General features: G+C 51.1%; 1 protein-coding gene across 1 annotated transcript in view; it reads right to left on the bottom strand.

Moving 5' to 3' along the window:
* The window catches only part of ADGRD1 (adhesion G protein-coupled receptor D1), a 180,287-nt gene that overhangs the window by 61,873 nt on the left and 96,129 nt on the right, over positions 1–22,285 (bottom strand). Inside the window, exon 14 of the mRNA XM_023187255.1 lies at positions 2,876–2,949. Coding sequence (XP_023043023.1) covers positions 2,876–2,949 — 74 coding nt within the window. The remainder of the gene's footprint in view (positions 1–2,875; positions 2,950–22,285) is intronic.

The raw sequence follows: 22,285 nt of genomic DNA, 5'->3' as shown, positions 1-22,285 counted from the left end.
CAGGAAAGCAAAGCTGGTAAAACTTGCAGCTTTAATCATAATGATCCCACTCTGAAAACAACCCAGATGTTCCTCTACTTGGGAGAAGATAAATAAACTGTGGTACATCCATGTAATGGAATACCCTTCAGCAGTGAAATGTGAAAACGAGGTGTTGATACATGCAACAATACACATGTGTATTTGCTCAACACATTATGCAAAATTAAAGAGACTGGACTCCAAAAGGCTGCCTATACCATGATATCATTTATGCACACTCTGACAGAAGCAAAACTATATAGGAACAGAAGACAAATCAGTGCTCGCAGGACCTGGATGTGAGAGGAAGGGACGACTGCAAACACACACGGGGGCATCTCCGAGGGGGTGGATTGTTCTCATCCTGATTACAGTGGTTGCACAACTGTATTCATTTGTCAAAACTCACAGAACTGTACAATCATCTACAAGTGTGAATTTTTCTGAATATCAATTATATAATAAGTAATAATTACACAATGGACAGGAAAGATACAGATACTATATTCATGATGGTGGCTGCCTCTGGGAATTGAGGAAAAAGAACAGAAGGAGGTGGAGGGTTTGTTAACATCATCTGCGATGTTTTAGTTGTTTCATTCTTAAAAATACAAAAATATAAACATGCTAATAACTATAAATTTGGGGCAATGGGTACCTGCATTTGTTATATTATTCTCCTTACTTTTCTCTGTTCTTAAAATTCCTTCAAAAATAAAAACCAACATGCCAATTTAGTTCTTACCAAACCCCATCCCGTTTTCTAGTCATAATTTTTTTCTCCAAAGAGTGCCCCAAAATTGGGATAACTATTTCTAGGAGCACGTGCTTCCAAATTTTCACAATTTACAAATAAAGGAAAAAGAGCTGCAACTTGCTGAGCCTGACCAGGGCAAAATCACTGAAATTACAGAAAAAAATACAGCATTAAATGTTTATATTAGAAAATAATAAAACTTCATAGCAATAACCTAAACCTACACTTTAAGAACTTTTAAAATGAAGAGCAAATTAAACTCTATGAAAGCTGAAGGAAGTAAATTAAATCCATCCACACTGCAGAGGCATGACGCCAACAGTCATAGCCAGATGCCAACAGCCATAGCCAGAGCGAGGCATCCCAGGGTACAAAAATGTAGGCAGTGTTTGCTGGAGGTGACAGGATTTGGGCTGTATTTTCCTCACTGTTCACAGAACAGAGATAAAGGGGGATTATGCCGACCCACTGCTGCACCCTCAGCTCAGTGTCCTGTAATCTCCTGGCCCTCTGGGTGCAGGGAGCAGAGAAGCTTTCTCTTGACGAGGCCGTACCAGCAGCGGTGGCACAGCCTGTGTGGATCCTGCCCTGAAGCAGCAGGAAGAGGGAGCTGGGGAAGTGAGTCCAGGCACAGGAAGATGCCCAGGTGTTGGGGAGGCTGACAACATGTAGGGTGATGGGCCACTAGGCAGGGTGTGAACTGGATGTTCCAGATGTGTTCCAGCCGCCTGTGCAGTGTTTAAAACATTGGGAAAGTTCATAGAATAATCCAGCCACAGGCCAGGCACGCTGGCTCACGCCTGTAATCCCAGCACTTTGGGAGGCCGAGGCGGGTGGATCACGAGGTCAGGAGATCCAGACCATCCTGGCTAACACGGTGAAACCCCGTCTCTACTAAAAATACAAAAAAAAATTAGCTGGGCGTGGTGGCGGGCACCTGTAGTCCCAGCTACAGAAGCTGAGGCAGGAGAATGGCATGAACCTGGGAGGCGGAGCTTGCAGTGAGCCGAGATCGCGCCACTGCACTCCAGCCTGGGCGACAGAGCGAGACTCCGTCTCCAAAAAAGAAAAAAAAAAAAAAAAATTCCAGCCACAGCCAGTCACAGTGGCTCACACCTGTAGTCCCAGCACTTTGAGAGGCTGAGGCTCGAAGGAGTCCAGGAGTTTGAGACTACAGTGAGCTAAGATCACACCACTGCACTCCAGCCTGAGTGACAGAGTGAGACCGTGCCTCAAAAAAAAAAGATGAAAACAAACTCCAGCCATGAAAACTCATGACCTGACAACACAGGACCTGCGACCTGCATCCCACATGGAACAAGCCCCGGGGACCACAGCTGAGCAGCAGCTGAGGATCCACTCCCTGGCCCTGCGGGGAGCTGAGTTTTCAACACCGCTCTGACCGTGGGAGCCACTCACGGTGGGCTCACGTCTGGAGGAGAATTGTGATCAGAGTGATGGTGGGAGATCCCCCAGACATCGGGCAGGTGAGCTGTGGAGGCGAGCTAGGGGCGGGGGGCGGCTAGGAGGGCAGGAAGAGACTGCATGAAACAGGTGTGACACGTGGACATGGGAGATGCTGGGGAGGACATCCCAGCCGGGGCCCAAGTGGCACAGACTGAAGCCTCAGAGTTTAGGCAGGCCTGATGGTCAGCATGCTCCAGTGGAGCCGGCAAGGGTTCAAACAGGAAAACGCTAACGTGGCCAGTCAGAAGCCACTCCCCCAACCCCCTTCCTCAGCTGCTCCAAGACCCCCTGAGGGGGCAGCCAGGGCCGTAGGGCCTGCCCCAATGGACAGCATCCTCCAGCTCCCCCAAGCATCTGCTGCACTGGCTTGAAAGTTACCCTGGGCATTCAGAGGCTTTGTCCAGATACATCATGCAACAGCAGGCCCCTCCTCACATGGTCTTGAGGGCAGGCCTTGACCCAGCACTGCTGCCAGGCCCTGCCCATGTCTGCAGCATTTCCGGAATTTTCGTGTGACGCAACCATGTCAGCTGCGGAAATGGGTGACCCAGATCCTCCCCTGGGCTGGCATGGGGCGGGCCAGGGCTTGGATACCTCGTGCCCACCTACTCTCCCCTGTGCAGAGGGTACCTGAAGTCCAGGAAGGCGCAGTACACGAAGACTCGGTTGCTGCTGTTGGTGGCCTCACTGTGCTGCTTACGTGTCTGAAATGAAAGAAAACAAACACGATGCATGACGCTGAAGAGGCCCCTGGTTCTCAGCACTGACATGAGAGCAAGACTCTCACAGCTGGGCGACCTCAGACAGGGACAGGCACAGCCACCGATGTCCATCTCCATCCATTGTGGGTGTGGTCCCACGTCACCCGGCCCAGGTCATGCTGCCCTCTGCTCCGCTCTCTCCAACCCACCTGAGTGCCCTGGCAGGTGCCGGGTCCTCCCTCTGGGACACTCCTCCCCCTAGGACATGCCTCCACATAGGATGCTCCCCGCCAGGCAGCAACAAGCTCCCTCCCCACTCCCCGCCAGGCAGCCACAGGCTCCCTCCCCAGTGCCCGCCAGGCAGCCACAGGCTCCCTCCCCACTCCGTGCCAGGCAGCCACAGGCTCCCTCCCCACTGCCCGCCAGGCAGCCACAGGCTCCCTCCCCACTCGGCGCCAGGCCTCTGCATGAAGGAGCTCCTCAGAGAGATCTTCCCTTCCCCACCTGTTCTGACCAGCACCAGCCCCTGCCTGCTCTAGCTGCATTCCATCACTGATGTTCTCATTGTCCTGATCACCATGTGGCATGTTACATATCCACTGTCCACTGCGTGTGTTTGCTACCTTCCCCTCTGCAATGTCAGCTACAGAAAGGACAGAGCTTCTGTCGCATTCACGGCTGCAACCCCAGGACCTAGAGGGCATCTGGCATATAGCAGGTGCTTACTAAATATCTGTTCAATGAATGAACAAAAGAATCAGTGAACAGGTCCATGAGAGCACCTTGTTCTGGAGACTGGCGTTCTCTCCTGGGCTGCTCCTGGGTGCCAGCTCAGAGGACCCTGCAGCTATGGCTGTACCCTAAATGAAAGGCACAGACTCCCTCAGGAGCCATAGTTGGAGGCACAGGAGAACAGCAACTCCACCAGGACCCAGGTCTGCTCAGAAGAGGCACGGCTCCGGGATAAATGGTGTCTGATGGATTCCCAATCAGTCAAGTCAAGCATCTCTTATTTGCCAGATGCTTGCCCTGTTCTGTGACCCATTCCTGAGCCATCATTGCTCCAGTGAGACCCTTCCCCCATTTCAGGGTGACCAGCTCTCAGGAAGGCACTGACTTGTGCAGGACAGAGCAGGAGGGCAGCCCCCTTCAGGAGCGCCATCCTGGCCTCTACCAAAAGCCCCTCCTTTCCCAGGAAGCAGCAGCTCTGGTGCCCCTGACAGGCACCTCGGACCCCACTGCAGAATCAAAGCGCTCACAGGGCTCTCATTGCAGCATCTGTCTGACAGCTCCTCCAGCCTCAACCCAATTATCCTAGTGCTGTTTATTTCTAATGTTTTGGCAAAATGGAATGTTTAATCTTTTTGCTTTGTCCCCCACCCCCACAGCCCCATATCTTAGGGTTATTTTAATCTATCACAGGGTCTCTTAAAACTGCCTGGAAAAGACATCTTCTCTGTCTTCCCAAAGTCACAGCCCGCTGTGAACTCTTGCACAGACAACAGATGGCCCTGTGTCCTGCAGCCACCTGGACCACAGAGAGGCATCAGCAGGAAAACTGCAGCACCAACCCCACATAATAGAAAAGACGAACAAAAACCGGTGGCCATAGCCTGGTTCTCAGAGGGGTGTAATGAGGCTTCCTTGGCCCCAGGCTACACCAGAGCCAACGCCTCCAGCAGATAGCATTACATGTAAGTTTTTAACAAGGAGGCGTATTTGTGTGTTACTTGAGTAATTCAAAGGAAATTTAAAAAATAAGTTGGTGACCTGGGGAGGAAAGCAACCAGACCCATACACATCAACTCGAGGCAAGGACTCCTCAGGAGGGAGGCCACGCACCTCTTCCCATCACCTCCTCACCCAGCGCCAGCCCCCACTCTGCCCCAGGTGTGGAAGCACAGCCCCCAAGGGAGCAGAGGCCGCAGTGGCCTCTGGAAGTCCTGACACTCTGACTTCAAATCTAAATCACTCTTCAAAGGAAATGTAGAAAACAGCCACCACCACAACAAGCCAAGCATGTGTGTGGTCGGAGGGTGGGAAGGCAGCTAGCTTTCTCTTAGATCTGCAGCCAAGATCACACCCTGAAATGGGGAAACTCCCTCCCTCTATCGTCAGAGGTTCCATCACAGCCTCCACTCCTGGGATGAGAAAAGCAAATTGACTCTTCATTCCTGTGTGTGGAGTTCCGCACTGACCGGGAACAAACGCTCTCAGCAAGTCTCCAGGAAAGGGGCCTCCAGGGCTCCCAGCGGTGTGACGTGGGGTGGGTGTGTTTTTGACATGGGAGTGTGGTGCTGCCAGAACGTGAGTCATCTGCGTACAGGCTGCATCTCATGCAGAAATGTGGGAGGTGCCCACAGCCCACTAGCCTCCCTGAGGCCTGGTCAAGGCACAGAAGCCAGTTCAGTTCATCACCAGGTGGCTGGGGAATGGGAATCAGGCGCTCCCTCCCTGTGGAGTCCTCAACAGTGTTGGGGGACAGCCGCATTTACCTGAGCGTCCTCCTGAAACCTCAAGCCAGCAGCTGCTGAGCTCTGCTGGACAGAAGTGCAGGCCTCCTCACAGGGCCGGCTCCACTGCAAGTAACCTAATTTCCCACTAGACACACTTCACTGGGGTATGTCTAATGGAGAGTGCTCTGTGAGCCCTCAGGAATATCTCCCACAGGATCTGAGACTCCCTCCAACAACCATCATGATCTTTCCAGTTGGGGAGAAGCAAACGGGATTAATCAACTGCTTGTTTATTGCCTACTGTTCACGAGCAAGGTACACCAAAGTGTCTCCTTCTAGGAGATGCAAGCAGAGAGAAGAGAAAAATTTGATTCTCATGATAGCCTGTTAATGCCCCTTGTTCAGAAATGTGCTGGCTTTTATGTAAGGATTGCTATGGTTTGACTGTGTCCCCCAAAAGCTCATGTGTTGGAACCTTAATTCCCAATGCAGCAGTGTTGGGAGATGGGGTCTTTAGGTGGCAGCTAGGTCATGCGGGCTGAGCCCTTGGGAATGGATTAATGTCACTGTTATTGGAGCAAGTTAGTTGTTGCAGGAGTGAATTTGTTCTCATGAGATTAGATTGATGCAAAAAGCAAGCTCGACTCACTCTTGCAGTCTCTTTCACTCACGCTGGCTTCCCCTTTCCCTTTTCCACCAAGAGATGAAGCAGCACAAGGTGCTCACCAGACACGGCTGCCCGAACTTGGACTTCCCAGCCTCCAGAACTGTGAGCCAAAATAAACTTCTTTCCTTTATAAATTACTCAGTCTCAGATATTCTGTTATAACAACAGAAAATGGACTAGGTGCACAGTTTTACCTGTAAATAAGTTGGGGAGCTATTTGTTCATCATTGTCCCAAGCAAAAGAGAGACGGCACTGTGGTCCTTAAATCTGATGGTAAGTAAAGCAATATAAGGAGCCAAAATACTGACCCCAGAGCAGTGGGTCAGACGTAGGTGGAGCTCAGCGGAAAGCATGGGGCAGCCCTCTATGCCACCCTCTCTCCAGCCCATCTCACAACTAATCAGGGTTCAGGGCTCTGAGTGCTTGAAATGTCCCACCTTTTGGGAAATCAAGGATAACAGAAGTAATGGGAGAGATATGACAAGGAAAAACCTTGAACCAGCCTCTCTCTCTTGGTGCTGATGTTTCTTGCTTTCAAAGAGTCATAAGACAATCCAGCATGGTTGAGGCATCCACAGCCTGACAGAGGCTAAGACAGGACTTTCAGAGCCTGGTTCCAGCACAGGAAGAAAAAGGTGGGAGGTGGGCAGGACCCTGATCCAGGCATTTCAGGACAGGTTGATGAGCTGGGCCACCCCAGTGCTGGGAGGGAAAGGTTAGGCCAGGTGAGACCCTGGGACAGATGGCCCAGTGGAGCAGGGGCTCATGGTGGGGATTTACTATTCTGCCTTCCCCCTACTAGTGCCATCTGCATGTGGATCTGTCTGGTTAAGTCACTCTCCCCAGTGCTGGCTCCTGGGCAGAGGTGAGCCGTGCCTTGGGGCACCAAGGACACCCACAGATGCTGCGCTCAGACCCTTAGGACATCCCACTCAGCCCAGGCTCCTTCAGAAACCAGAGACACCCTTCTTCCAACATGTGATCAAGCCATCTGAGGACAACAGCAGAGACCCAGGAACATGGCACCCCCGAGTCTTCCGTCTCCAGGCCTCCCAGGCCCAAGAGCCTGCAGAGACCTCATTGGCATTAAGGCAGCTTGAAGGGGTCTCCCTTTCAATGGAACAAGTCCTGACCACAGAATGCAGGCGCCACCCCCCACACACATGGTGCTGACATATGCGTGTCTTATTTTGAGATCGTGAGGCCAGACCTCAATCCTAGAGAGCAGCCTCCCCAACCTCACAACCTACTGCTTCCCTCTTCAAAGGCAACTGAGGACAGCCAAGAGACACGGGCAGAGGGGCAGCCTTGTGCAGACAAGCACAGCCCATGGCCACCTGGGACGCACCAGGGTCAGAGACCCACCGATGCCCCTACTTCAGAAGATCCCAGGCAGGAAATTTTTGCCAAAGACCAAGACGCTTCAGTTTCCTGTCTGTTCATTGCCAATGTGGGACGCTGGTCTGGTGGCAGACCCGCCCTCCAGTGTGAACTGAACTCTAAACTGTGTCCCTCCCTCCGAGGTCCCCAAGTCCCTGTCTCCTCTGGGAAACCTCAGGAGTCCCGTTTGAGAAGAAAGGGGCCCGCAGACACCTGATTCTCACGCTCGGTTTATGCATAGGTGCCAGCCTGCAAGCCGGAGAGGCACACAGAGAGGAAACTGCGTTGCTGTTTCAAAATACAAAGAAAAGAAAGAACTCCGAAACTGCGTGGGGATCGGGAGTTAGGGCAGCTTGCTTCGAAACTGAACAGAAAGTGTTTTCACATCACCCCCTCGCCCCAGGTTGAAAGCTCGGCACAGGAAGCCAGGCCGGGACCCACAGCCCAGGTTCTGCATTTGCAATTTAGCAGCCGCGACGTCTCCAAGAACCTTGCAGAGACGGAGTCCACAGAGGAGGGTAGAGTGTGGACCAGAAGCTACCAGAAGCTGGACGAGGCGACTGAGTTCAGTGTTGTCAGCCAAAGGCTGGGGAGGGAGCACCCTGATGCCCGCATCCCCGGTGAGCCTTGAACCCGGCATCCAGGGCTCCACCCTCTCCTTCCTCAGGCCTCCTGGACACGCAGGACCCACCAGTGCATGCACAAATGGCCCTCTATGACTCAGCAGCACTGGGGTCACCTGCACTGTGGCCAAGGTGCATGTGAAGAGGTTCTATCCTCGGGAGAGAGGTCCTGAGCGTCCTGGGAGCCACGAGGAAGAAGCTCCAGAGACAAACTAGAGAATTAACCACGGAGACCCCGCCCCCTTAACTCCGCCCCACTCACATGACCCCTTCCCACTCACATGGCATCCCACTCACCCCTGACTCTCCAGAACGTCCCCTTCAGACACTCCACGGCCACACAGGCAGGGCACGAGAGGCCAGCCAACCTATAAGGACATGGCCTGAAGTCACATGTGCTCCAAAAGCCGATCAGCTAAGGCTGTGGGTGGGGCCAGGAAGGTTCTGCCCAGGATAGTGCTGTGGGTGGAGCCTTGCGATGACGGACACGCCCTCGTCTCCCTGGCAACCAGCTTTCCTCCCACCTCGGCTCACTGCGCACCTGGCTCTCCTCTCACCTGGATAATGCAGCAGCCTCCACCCCTGTCCCCTGCACCGAGTCCCCGCTGAGCAGCAGGTCAACTTCTAAAGCGTGGCTCAGACCGCCTCTCCCTACAGAAAGCCCAGGGGCTCCCAGCCTCCGAGTCCAAACCAAACTCCTACCCACCGGCAAAGCCTGCGCCCCTCTTCCTCCTGAGCTGCGGACACACGACCCTCCCATTTCAGAAAAGAAAAACGGCGTCGCTGCCCTTCGTCTCTGTCTGTATAAGCAGACTCAGCACCAGGGGGTATTCGCGGGGGCTGCGGAGCTGCCTGGAGACCCCTGCCCAGCCACAGAAGGCTCTGGAAGGAGGCGGTCTCTGCTGAGGGCCTGGTTTTGCGGTCACCCCCTAGAATGCTGGAGTCTCGCCTCCTACAGGCCCATGGTCACCCCACTCGGGTGTGACAGGTCCCCCAACGCTAAGCAGAGACGTGGCCCAAAAGGGCTCCAAGGACGCAGGGGGTGCCCAGGGAGGCTCTTTCCAGAGGGCGCATTTTGTCTCTGGGACAGGATGTTCATGCTCAGAACAGACCTGCACACGAACAGGCCTTTGCTTGTGGCTTCATCTCTGTGGGAATAGAAATGTCCACATTGGATCGTCAGAGATGAGTGACACTGAATTGTCTTAGGTTCATGTTATTGGAAAGCAAGGGATTTGGGCATTTCTATTGCAACAAGGCAACCTTTATTCTTTCATACATGCAATAATAATTAACAAGTTTTAAACAATTTTCACTCATTAGGCTACTCAAAACGTTTTTATACAGTTGTCTCCTTAGGGCTTATTTTTGGTCTTTTTGTGCCGAATACAAAAATAATATAATAATGTGATATAAGATATTTTCTAAGACCTTGGATTTTGTCTTGTTTTCATGACTTTACTCTGATACATCGTGTTCCCCTTATCCTTCCAATAAACTACCTTTCTGCTCAGGAGAACCAGAGTCAGCCTCTGTTGCTGACATCCAGACATCTCTAGCACCCCCTCACAGGCTGCTAGAAGCCTCCACTGAGATCACGTGTGTGAGCCCCTTGATGGTTCCTAATGATGGCAATAGTTAACCTTTTCCAAGCGCCTGGTCCTGCTGTTTTACATGAGTGAAGTCACGCAATGCTCAGCCCTTGCCAGCTGCGCACACTCTTGCCCCACTTTACAAATGAAGCCACGAAGCCACATGGTGGTTGGAGGACTCACGGCAAGTGACGGAGCTGGGAAGGGGCCAATTCAGGACTCAGGTCAAGACCTCCTGGTTCCAGAGCCCCACCCTGACCCACCATGTCACTCAGCACAGGTGAGTTACACCTGATCTTTATCGGTCTCTTCATGCCCTGGGGATGGAATTTTCCCAGAATGGCCGCTGGTTCTCCCGGCCTGGTACATCATGGACTTGTAGTGCGTGGCCCTGCCCTCAGATGCTTGTGACGTTAGAGATGGAGGATGGGCCTGCTGGGTCCCCCGGCTCTGTCGGCTCCAGGAGCCTCGGGGTGCGGGGGACGATCCACAGGAATCCATGTGCCTCCCAGAACATGGAAGGCCATGGCCCCAGAGCATCCAAATTCCATCTAATGGCATTTTTCAGGAGTAAAAAAAGCGGCAGAACAGAAAATCTATACAGCTGCTATGCTCGGAATGAACACGTTTACCTGCTGAAAGGCACTCTTCCCTAACCTCAGGGCTGCAGTCAGTTCAGAAAAGCAATACTTAGAGGCGTCTACAAAAGCGCTACAGCTTTTCAATTTAGCTCCTGGGCCATGGCTGCTTGAAATCCCAGCTAAAATTTAAAGGTTTTCTTTTTTTTCTTCCCTTTCTTCTGCTTGTCATGAAGTTGGCCAAATGGTTTCCATCAAAAGATCCAATCCATTCATTATCCTTTTATTTATTTGGTTGTAGCTGGCCTCTATCCAAGAAGAATTTTGGATGACTTACAGAAACAAGAGGAAAGCATTGCTAATGCCAGAGTGTCTTTAAACTTTCAGGAGAAGCAGATATGCTGTGGCTTTTTATATGAGAACAGTCAGGGGTTCAAAGAGGCCTCTATGTGGAATCTTGTCAAAATCAGTGCGGAGTCAAACAGCCTCAGCCACGTGGACCCTCCTCACATTGGAAAAGTCATCATGGTACCAAGGCCTAGAGTGGCCAAGCTCATCCCACTCCACGCCTTCCCTCCCCACCCTTCTGTCTGGTGGGTAAGATAAACATTCTTTCATTCCTAGTAGAATATCTGAGATTCTGGTCTGTCTAATGTTGGGCCAGAGGCAGAGAAAAAAACCCAAATGCCCGGAGTTGACCGTTCAAGCCCCACGCATGAGACACAAGCATCCTCAAACCCACAACATGGTTTTCCAGAACAGAGCAGGCTGCGGTGTGCAGTCACTCAGCCCCACTCGGCCCCAGACCTCTGCCCATCCAGGGTTCCAAGTTTCCATGGGGTTCTGAAACCAGCCCCAGGTCCCCATGGTGACCGATCTGGTGGCTTCAGCAAAGTGGCTGAGGTCTTTAGGGCTTGGTGGGACTTCTCTGAAATCTCCCTCCAGAAGGATTAGGTGCGCAGCGATCAGACATATAGGAGGTGGAGGGCGGCCCCTGCTCAGAAGCCAGGTCTGGAGGAGGCCCAGAGAGGTCTGACAAAGCCAGGCACACCTCCTCCAGGGCCTGGGCTGACCTTGATGCCTGACCAGTATCTGACCAGTATTCCTTCTCCGATTCTTTCTCACTAACAAAAGTAGCTTTGCTTAGGGTGGCAACGTGCCCAGCTAGAAAACTGCAAAATCTGCATCTCCGTCGTCCATTCCAGCTCCAGCTCCACCACCACCAATTCAACTTCCCCACCTGGACATCCACAGGCCTCCCAAATGGAGCATGTCCAAACCTCCCTCCTGACCTCACTCCCAGCCCTGGACTGTCCCAGAGTCATGCCCTTGTCAGTCAGTGGCCACTCTGTCCTTCAACTTTTTGAGCTCCCAAATCCTTGACCCTGTCAGCAAGCCCTGATAGCAGACCTGAAGCTAACATCCTCCACTCCTATCCTGAGCAGGGCTCCCAGCGACGGCCTGTCTACCTGCTCACCCTGCCCTGTCCAGGGTTTGTGAAAGCCCCAGTCCATCGCTTCTTCCCTCTGCTCAGACCCTCCGGGGGCATCCACCTTACTTAGGGGAATGCCAAGGCCCTCAAGGTTGCGCCTAGGCCTGGGAAGATCTGCCCGTGGCCTCTGACCTGCCTCCTCCAGTCCCTTGGCCTCCTGGCCACTCCTCAGACACAAAGGTGTGCCCCCGCCAAGGTGTGTGATGCCCCCGCCAAGGTGTGTGATGCCTCTCCCCAGATGCCCCCACAACCCCCTATCCACGTGGCCACTCCTCAGGACAGCCTCCCACAGGCTCCTGCCCGCAGGCTTCCCACCTGCTGCTCCCTGGGATCTGATCTTGCGTGTACCTGTCACTGCCTGTCTGTCTGCCTGCCTGTCACCTCCCCAGGTCCCCAGCACAGGGCAGGATTCGGTCTCTCTGGGTCTGTCCTCTCCCTTACAGCCTGAACGGGTGCAGGCACACAGGGGCACTCCGTGAACTCCGGTGGGATGAACCCATGCAAGGCGGCCTGCAGGAGGGAGGGTACGGGGGGGTGAGGACAATGGCCCAGCCAGGCGTCCCTGTTGGGAGTGAACCGACAGGGCCACCGCCCCACAGCCTGGAAGGTGCTGACAGGCCACCCGAGCCCTAAACATCCTGATGGAGTCACCCCTCGGAGTGAGCAGCAGGTGCAGACGCCTCGGCGGGAAACCCTAGGGAACCAAAGCCTGCGGTGCTTGCAGATGTGCGATTACATCCTCTGCCCCTCCCCATAGCAGGGGATGAGCAGCCAGGATTCTTGTGTCTAAAAAAAAAATTCAGATCTTGTGGTGAGCCACAATCCTATGACTGCTGGACCCAGGGTTTTATTTCTTTACTGCCTGTTCGTGAGTCTGGAGTTGCCCCACAAATTTGCTTCCGGTTTGGCTCAAAGGGACTAAAGGCCCCTGGCCTGGCCCTGGAGCTCTAAGGTTTAACCTCAGCCTCACCCCTGCCAGAGTTCACCACAGAGACATCAGGTGTCCCCAGAAACTCCCAAGGGACTGGGCAGCTCAAAAGGTCCCCAACATTCCTGAGAGGCCCAAAGACCGGGGCTGAGCCGGGTCTCTTCCTCCACCCCTACAGAGAGCCCTAACCTGGGAGACTTCCAGCCAGGAAGAGAAATTCAGAGTCTGTGGTAATCAAGTCACAACAATTTTATCCTACCTTATTTGGGGAAGACAGCGGCAAACCTCTCCCTCATCCACTGATAAAAACGCCCCTCTCCTCACACACACTAACAGCCAAGGAACCACATCTTTAAATGGGGAAGACAGAGGCAAACCTCTCCCTCATCTACTGATAAAAACGCCCCTCTCCTCACACACACTAACAGCCAAGGGACCACATCTTTAAACACACCTGGCCTCCGGCAGGGGCCTTCCAGGCACTCTGACCCCCTCTCTCCCATCACAGACTCCAGCCTGGTCTCAAAAGGGACCCAGAGCCTGGGTGCCTCTCACCTGAGATCTGTACAAGGGAAGCTGCCCAACCCAGGACAGATCCGCATCAGGAAACACAGACAGTGACAGGCTAAGGGCCTGTATCTGATGCCTCCTCCTACAGGACAGGAGTGACTTCAGTTCTGTCTCCGGAGGGAGGTGGGTTCTGGCACTGCACCCCAGCCTTGGCCAGTGGCTCCAGCAGACAGAGCCGAGAGTCCACGCCTGAGCCTTCTCATGATGGTTTGCTTTTCAGACAAGGTTCACTCTCATTCAGAACTCAAACCCGGCACGAGCAACACCAACAGGTGTGTCTTCACTCTGGTCAATCACTTCCCAAGCCACCCTGTCACTCCGTCTTCTCTCACCTCTACTGAGCCACTCACCTGGTGCAGAAAAAAGTCAACCCTGAACCCCAGCACCATTTAAGATGTGCAGAGCAGATATTTATGGCATCAGTGTGGGGAATGGGATGGCCACGTGCTTCTACAAGAGCCAAGGAAAGATTTATTCGAAAAGGACTTCTGAGAGTGGGAAAGGGAGTAGAAGGTAGTAAATGCATACAAAGAGAGGAGAGGGAGAATCTGAGGGATGAATGAGGGCTGAGATAACAGCCTGCCTAGCACTGCTCATCCTGCTCAGTAGGTCGGGACCACTAACCCAAGAGCTGGGCATTTTGATGAAATTAATTTACACATATATGCATCTATGCAGGAAAGCTCACCCAGACCGGTGTACCCAAAAGGAGCATCTCAGCACTTGAGGAGTCGCTGGTTCCCAAATAAAACTCTCCTTTCCCTTTGCTTTCTAAAACAACATATGAGAGTGGGAAAAACATTAAGGTTTGTCTGAATCGAGATAAACTCACTTGAGTAGCAAAAGGGTCTCTTCTATAGAAGACATGGGATCCTCAATTGAGTCATTTCCTCCATTTAGAAAATGTGCTCCTTAAAGAGACCAAGTGCCAACACTTTTCCTTATAGTGTTTCATAAATTATGTGCCCATACATTCACATGCCCCATGAAGCATAAGATGATCGTATTCTCCTAATACACAGGATGAAGATTTAGAAAGAAAATGTACTATATAAATATAGTCCTAGTCTTCAATTGAAATGCTGTAGAATACAAGGCTGGCTCAATATTTGAAAATTAGTTAGTGTAATTCGCCATATTATCAGACTAAAGAAGAAAAATCACACAATCACATCAATTGATACTAAAAAAGCAACTACTTGGGAGGCTGAGGCACAAGAATCACTTGAACCTGGGGGGCTGGTTGCAGTGAGCCGGGATGGTGTCGCTATACTCCAGCCTGGGTGACAGAATGAGATCCTGTCTCAGAAAAAACAAAAACAAACCGGAAAAAAAAACACACACCTCAATGGATAGCTCAAGAGCAAAAATAAAAATAGAGAGGACAGAGGAAAGAGTAGTGGATGGAAGGATAATTTGAAGAAAAAACAACAAATTACCCAATCTGAACAACAGAGATAAAATAGATTTTAAAAAATTAACAGAGCCTTGGGAACCTGTGAGGACAACAACGGAAGATGTAATATCCATGTCGCTACAGCCCCATAAAGAGAAGGGGGGGGGGGGTTGGAAAAACAGTCCAATGGCCAAAATTTCTTAAATTTGGCAAAACATATAAACACAAAGATTCAAGCAGCTGAGCAAACTCAAACCGGAAAACCTAAACAAATCACTGCCAGACACATCATAATCAGACTTCCAAAAACCAAAGACAAAGAAAATAAATTGTTGAAAGCAGGAAGAGAGAAAGGACACCTCACCTACAGGGCCAGACAATTAGAACAGCGTGGATTTCCCAACAGGAACTGCCGAGGATGGAAGGGAGCGGCCTCTGTCAAGAGCTGGAGGAAATGAACTGTGTACCCTGAGTTCTCTGTCCAGAAAAAGTACCCTTGAGGGATGAAGAAGAAACAAGAACATTCTCAAAGGAAAACAGAGAATTTGATGCCAACAGGCCAGTCATAAAGAATGTCTAAAGTACATTTCTGGAAATGGAAAGGAAATGATAAAAGAAGGAATCTGGAAACATCAGGTATGAAGAAAGACCAGTGGAAAATAAAAATATAGTCCCAGCCTGCAAATGTGTACAATGGTATTTTGCTCAGCAACTCAAACCCAGCACATTCCAAACAGAGCACTGAAAGGGCATGGAGGTTTCTGTTGGGCTGAGAAGCCGACCTGCCCTGGGGCACAACCTCTTGAGGAACTCCACTGACCCAGGACTCTCACGATGCTTCCCTAGAATCCAGCAAGCAACAGATACAGCTACTGAAAATGTGCTGTGTAGGGTCTGGAATCTGAGCCCTCTGGAGGGATGCTATGAAATACAAAACCCAGACTCTGCCATCAAAGAACTTCTAGTCTCACGGGGAGGGCAAGGCCAGAATCCATGAAAAAAATATTGTCAGAAATGAAAAGCGTCAAAAGAGGAACCTCTGAAGCCGCTCTTGCTCTAAACTTCTGGATCTAAGAAGTTGCATCTGCTTCTCTTAATACTTCTTATTTCCCAATAAAGTGACAACGGTTAAAATAACAGAAGCTCATTCTCCCGGGGGCATAGAGAAGGAAAAGCATGAACAAGAAAGAAGCAAGATGAGCAGGAAGGTGGCTGCAGTCAGTCCTCTAGGAAAGCACTGTGGGATCCTTGACTAGGGAGGTACCAGTGAAGACAGACATGGAGACCCATTTTTTGTCTCATCCCAGCTCCACCTGTGCTGTGGGTTGAACAGTTTCCCCACAAAATTCATGTCTCCCCAGAATGCTCAGAATGTGACCTTATTTGGAAATGGGATCCTTGCAGGTGTCATTAATGCAGGGTTGAAGATGAGATTGTGCTGGATTGAGACGAGCCCCCAGTCCCATCAGAGTGTCCTTGTACACTGCAGGAAAGGACAACGACACATGGAAGAGGAGGCCGTGGGGAGGTGGGGCAGAGACTGGAGTTGGCTGTCACAGGCCAGGCTGTCACTAGGAGACAGGCAGGGGTGGACTTCCCACTGAGCCTCCAGAATGAACCAGCTCTGCCAACGCCTTTGTCTCAGACTCGTGGACTCAAGAACTGCAGGAGAATGGGTTTCTGTTGTTTAAAGCCACTAGGGCATAGCCATTTGTCATGGTGGCCCTAGGAAATGGCCACAGCAGTGCAGACTCAGCTCCGCTGCCATCTGGCCCCTTTTCTCCACCATTCCCCTTCCAAGCGTTCTTTGGTCCGCGGCATTTCTCAACACATTAGGAAACACTGATGCCGTCCAACCCAGCTTCATGGGTGAAGCACAGAGCTTCTCTCAAACACCAGCAGGCACTCGCCAGGCGGCGTTCCATGCAGCTCTTCAAACCTGTTTATCACAGCGGGTGTAGTCTGTGATTATTTCCTGCAACAATTTCCTCTGCTTCGAAAATTACACCCATGTCGTTGCCACAAAATCATCTCTCTAAATTTTGTCCCATTACTCTAATCATTGTGGACAATGCTACCATAATTAGTCATTATCCTCCCCCTCCTTCCCAGCATCCTAAATTTCATCTATTTGTCGAATGTCAACACATGTGAGTCCAAGACCCACAGCACAATCAACGCCTCCACAACCGGCTTCTGGGACGTGGGTGTCTTCAGTTCTCCCCAGGGGACATGGCTTCCTTCCTCGTCCTGGGGCCCTGGAAGCTGTATTAACACCTGCTTGCATCCAGAAGCGTGTGCTGTGGTTTCTCTTTCTAACACAAGGATCTCTTGTGTGGTCCAGGCTAGAACCAGGGGAAGCGATTATCCCACGTGGGGCCCATCCCCAGCCTTCCGCCCCATGTCAGGTTCCATGGTCCACCCACATCAAAGGTGCTGGCTCTGCCTCTAGGTCTCTTTCCAGACTATTTTTCTTCTCAGGTGCCTCTTGCTCATGGAATATTCATGTTATAAATCATTTTTCTCCAGAGGCTTGGTCAGAATCTTGCCAAGTTCTCCACAACTTCACGTTAAAGCTATCTGTGCTGTGATATAGTGCGGTATCAGGAGAAGAAAAGAGAAGCCCAGCTTAAAATACAGCCTCAGCAATCATGGGCTCCATGTTTCCCAGAGGAATCCTCCACCTTGGTTTCCTGTCCCCGAGTTTTGACAGAGTCAGGGCCCCAGTGTGGCTAGGCCTGAGCTTTAGGAGAACATTCTTCGTAAAGATCAAAAGAACGGGCAGTGGTCTCTGCATTGACCATCCTCACTGGTTCCCGTTTCCAATGCCACGACTTGGGATTTTTCCCTACAGCCGGCAAACTTTCCTCCTGGATTGTAAAGTACAACCTCTTAATGTGTGTCTGAAAAAGCATTTACAATCAGAACAAGCTAACACTGCCTCTATGTATATCAGTGATCTCAACCGAGAGGAAAAAATAATATTTTCATAACACAATCTATAAAACAGGACTCTCAATATAGTCCTTCAGGGTGGAAGATTTCAGATGATGGGAGAATTTCCATCATAGCTTTGCCCCCAGGGGACCGTCTCAGGCTCTCCCAGGGGTGCAATCCTCACTCCTGTGAGAATAATGGTATGGGTTTCAAAGGTTGTAAAATTCTAATCTATTTTACAGCCTAGCTCTGTGGCTGTTAATAGTAGCCGGTCATGTTTGTGGTCTTGAGCCCTCTGATACGCCACATCAAAAATGATGTTATTTTCCATGGAAGATGAGCGGTTTTACTTAGAAAAGAATGGGGGAATCTGACAGCCCACGGTTTGCATCTAGAACCGTCTAAGGAGAGATGTGCTCTGTGAAGCTCTGTGGCTCTCCCCAGTCTGCGCCGGTTCATATTTCTGTTCGTCTGCTTTGTCTCACATTTTCCCTTATTTGCTATGCTATTTTGTAAGTTCACAAATAAAACAGTTTAAACCAGGTTTTCCCAGGCCTTGAGCACGCACACGCACAAGAACTCTTTTCTTAAGTCAACAACATAGAAAGCCTTCCCCTTGAAATTTTCCCCCACATATTAAAGGATAACTTTTAACAAGGTAAATCATGACTCTCATACAGAGATAAAATGAACACACGTCAAAGATATTATTTCATGTGTTAATGGGTGAGGGAAGCTGTGAGATGTGACCGTCACTTCAAAGGGAAATTCAAAGAACCATACATACACGAGCCCATCCCGAATGCTGAACTCAGTGTGCTTACTACACACAAAACTGGCAGAACTCGACGTCCAGGGAGAAGAATCAACTGAATCAACCAGAGGAGACCGACATGTCCGTGGCCAAGGCTCACGTGAACCCGTTGGCATGCCGTCACTCACAGGGTTGTGAGGTGGCTCAGGGACACGGAGGGGAACACAGACTCCCGAGAATCAGATAACCCACATAACGCCCACTTCCCATGAGGCGCATTCAGCAATCTTTTTGTTCTATTTCAAAGTCTTCCATAATTTTTCCCTCCACAAATTAAGTGTATTTCTTAAAATCTAACTTTCCAAACTAAAAAGATATGGCCAAGTTCAAAAATTAAATGAAATTTCCACGCACCAGAAGTGAGATAGAAACATAAAAGTAACGAAGTCAGTCGAGACTTGTGCCCAAGACAGTGTCATAAGACTGAATTCACCCACCCATCGGCACCAACTGAAACCTAAGGCAAGTTTGTGAATTTGTGCTTTTCACAGCACTGGGCGTCCGTCAGGCAGTGAGGTGAGCGGTGCATGAGGCACAGGAAACAGCGCAGAAGTGAGCTCTACGGCCGCCCTGGAGTTCAGCTCTGAGACAGTTCCTAGACGCTGCAGCAGCGAGCGGAACCTAGGCAAGACCCGGCAGAGACCCTGGTGCTCAGATATCCAAGGTCAGTGACGGGAGAGGAGAGAGCTACACGGAGCGGAGGGCCCCCTCGAGTTCTCAGCGTAGCAGAGACTGGCACGTGCAGGGAGGAAGCCCCCAGAAGAGGGAAAGAACCACCCAAGAGGATTACAGGGAACTGAACTGGAGCTCACACAGGGCCAGGAATAACCTGAGTCCACACCCGCTGGCCTGGAAACCTTGGAACTTCTAGGACACTGGGTGGAGTGCTCAGAAGGGTCTTGGCTCACTAGTCCAGTGACCAAACTGGACTTAGCTTGACACTAATGGCTCAGCAAAGCAATACTGCTGAGTGGAAAACGCCAGGCCAGAAAAGAGTACATACTATACAATTCCATTATACAAAGTTCTAGAAAATGCAGATTAATCTATGGTGAAAGAACAAGTGTTAGCAGTTGCCTTGGGACAGGGGAGGGGGGTGGGAAGGGACAGGGAAGGGACAGGAAGGGATTACAAAGGGGACCCAGGGAAATTTCGGGGTGATGCACATGTTCATCATCTTCACAAGGGTGACGGTTTCATGGGTATATGCCTTGGACACTTTACACATGTGCAGTTGTTTTTTTGCCAGTTACACCTCAATAAGTGTGTTTTTGTGTTTTTGTTGTTTGTAGTTGTGCAGGTGAAGCAGCTCCAGGTCTGGGAACTCTGATACACGTTTGCGTTCTCATGGTGAGGGGTTGAAACCCAAGGTGAGGGGAAGCAGAAGCTGGGAGGGAGACAGTAAACGGGACGGGCTATAACCAGGTGAGAGAGGCTCACACTCACAGGTAATCAGAGAAATGCAAATTACGTCTTCAGTGAGATCCTGTTTCACACCAGTGAGGGTGGCAAGACTTTACGTGTACTACACTGGTGGGCTGTCAGTGCTGCTCTGGACAGAAATTTGGCAAAAATCAGCAAAACTGAAATGTGTCTCACCATGTGACCCCATTCCCCAGGACACCCCCCAAGTAAACGACATGAATAGCTATCAGGAGAGTAACGGCTGGGTCAGTGGTGGGGTTGTCATGGCATGCTACAGCCCTCCCATTTTGGATGTTTGTCTTTGGGTTGACTTTCTTGAGATTTATCCGTGTTGATTAACAACGTTCTGGTTCATTGACTTTGACTGATGTTACGGAAAGTCTAAAATTCTTAAAAACAGCCCTATTTATGGGGTTACTGTGGGGTGATGGCCGATTACTTCTGAAATGATCACCTGTCATTCCCAGGCCACAAAAATCACGTCAGGTCCTCTCTAAATCACTATGTTTGCTTCTACAGAAAACCCTTTACTTAAAAGATACACATTTTCCTGATTCAGCAGAGCACTTCAGCAGAATTAAGCAGCCTCGATCAAATGAAGACGGGTTTCCAAGAAAATAAAACATTGACAACATGCCACGGCACATATGTGTGAAGAAGGCAGGGTGCAAACGTTCACAGCACAGGAAACGGGGCAGGGAGGTGGGAGCAGAGAGCAGAGGGCCCAGGCCATCAGCAGCCTGCACTCCGTCATCACAGTGACTCCGTGGGCAGCTGTCAGAGAAAGAGCTACCAGAAGGACGGTAAATTATGCTTGAGAAACCAGCATGCCACCAGGAGTGAGTTGGGAGGTCCCAGTGCCCAGATCCGACTGAGAAAGGCCCAGGCCTGTGCAGAAGAGGATCATGTGGCCCCACTGTATGGCACAGGGAGCTCATGTTTTCTGGATTGGGCAGAAGAACAGCCATGGACACGTTCTGTGCTATGAACTGGGGCTGCGGTGCCTTGGGACCCAGCCCCTGAATACGCCTGGCAGACAGTGTGTTCTCCACAAGCGGAGATGCAGGACTGGCTGGCCTTCGGCAGGAGACACTCCCACCTGCCCTCTCCAGGGTCCTCACCCCTCCAGAGCCACCTATGGCTCCTCAGGGGCTAATGAAACCACAGCATCTTCCTGGAGTCGATGCCATGAGGCCAACAGGAAGAAATGGAGTCCTAGAGGTGGGCTGTTTCGGCTACTCAGAAGCTACTCACACTTCTGTCCATTAACCCTAATTTAATTTCACTCTAGTGGGCCTCTCATTTCTCCCCCGCCCCAAAAGACCACTCCCCATTCCCTAGGTCTAAGCCAATCCGTGCATTTTATCCCCCTGACTGTTCCTGAATAAAGCAGCCCACGCCGGCCCTGGCGGAGGCAGGTGCCTGATGCAGACCTCCAGGAGAGCCCTGGAAGCACCTTTTCATTCCTCAGTGAACATGAAGCAAGAACCCTCAGGGAGAACACAGCTCTTGCCCTGAATGTGCCAGCTATAGGAGAAGAGCTCACTTTGGGGACTGAGTTTGGGAACAGGTCAGAAGACAAGAGAAGTGATGGTGATGTGGGCACAAGGTTGGAGCGAAACGGCAGGAAGCCGGCGGGTGCTCACCCACGCCAGCCTCAGGACACGGCCCTGATCAGGGTGGGACTTGGTGCAGGGGGTCTCATCTCAGAGAAAATGAGCTCCAGGAGTGGCTCGCACAGCCCAGTGTTCCCAGGCAGAGCTATTCCCATTTGTGAAGCAGCAGCAGCCTCCCCTTAGCTCAGCTCCTGCAAGCCCTTCTCTCCAGGCCGGCTGTCCTTCCTGGGGTAATACAGGAGGGTCCCATGCAGACCCCAAGAGGAGCTGGAAGTTTTCTGATCAGAGCTCGCCACGCAAGATTATGAAAGATGTGATTTCTGAAGCAGGAGGAGGAGATCCCAACATAAACCATTTAATTAAGAAATGCAGAGCAGGGAGATGCGAGTTTGGAAACATCCTTTAAAGCAAGCTTGAGCCTCTCCATATGTATGTTTCAATTTATTGTCTCCACCACCCTGGAAACAGAAGGTTTTCTCTTTCTTTAAACAATTGCCTACTGGTAGAGAAATGCTAAGAAAGTGTTAGGAAAACAGATACTGCCCAGGCGCAGTAGCTCACACCTGTAATCCCAGCACTTTGGGAGGCCAAGGCAGGTGGATTGCCTGAGGTCAGGAGTTCGAGACCAGCCTGGCCAACATGGTAAAACCCCGTCTCTACTAAATATGCCAAAAAAATTAGCCTGGCGTGGTGGCAGACACCTGTAATCCCAGCTACTCAGGAGGCTGAAGGACGAGAATAGCTTGAACCCAGGAGGTGGAGGTTGCAGTGAGCCGAGATATTGCCACTGCACTCTAGCCTGGGCGACCTTGGCAACAAAGGGACAGGAGAGGGCAGGGGAGGGGAGGGGAGGGCAGGGGAGGG

Source organism: Piliocolobus tephrosceles, chromosome 10 (assembly GCF_002776525.5).
Source record: "Piliocolobus tephrosceles isolate RC106 chromosome 10, ASM277652v3, whole genome shotgun sequence".
In the NCBI taxonomy this organism is placed as follows: Eukaryota; Metazoa; Chordata; class Mammalia; order Primates; family Cercopithecidae; genus Piliocolobus; species Piliocolobus tephrosceles.
Note: the sequence above shows the minus strand (reverse complement) of the source record. Positions and strands in the feature narration are given on the sequence as shown.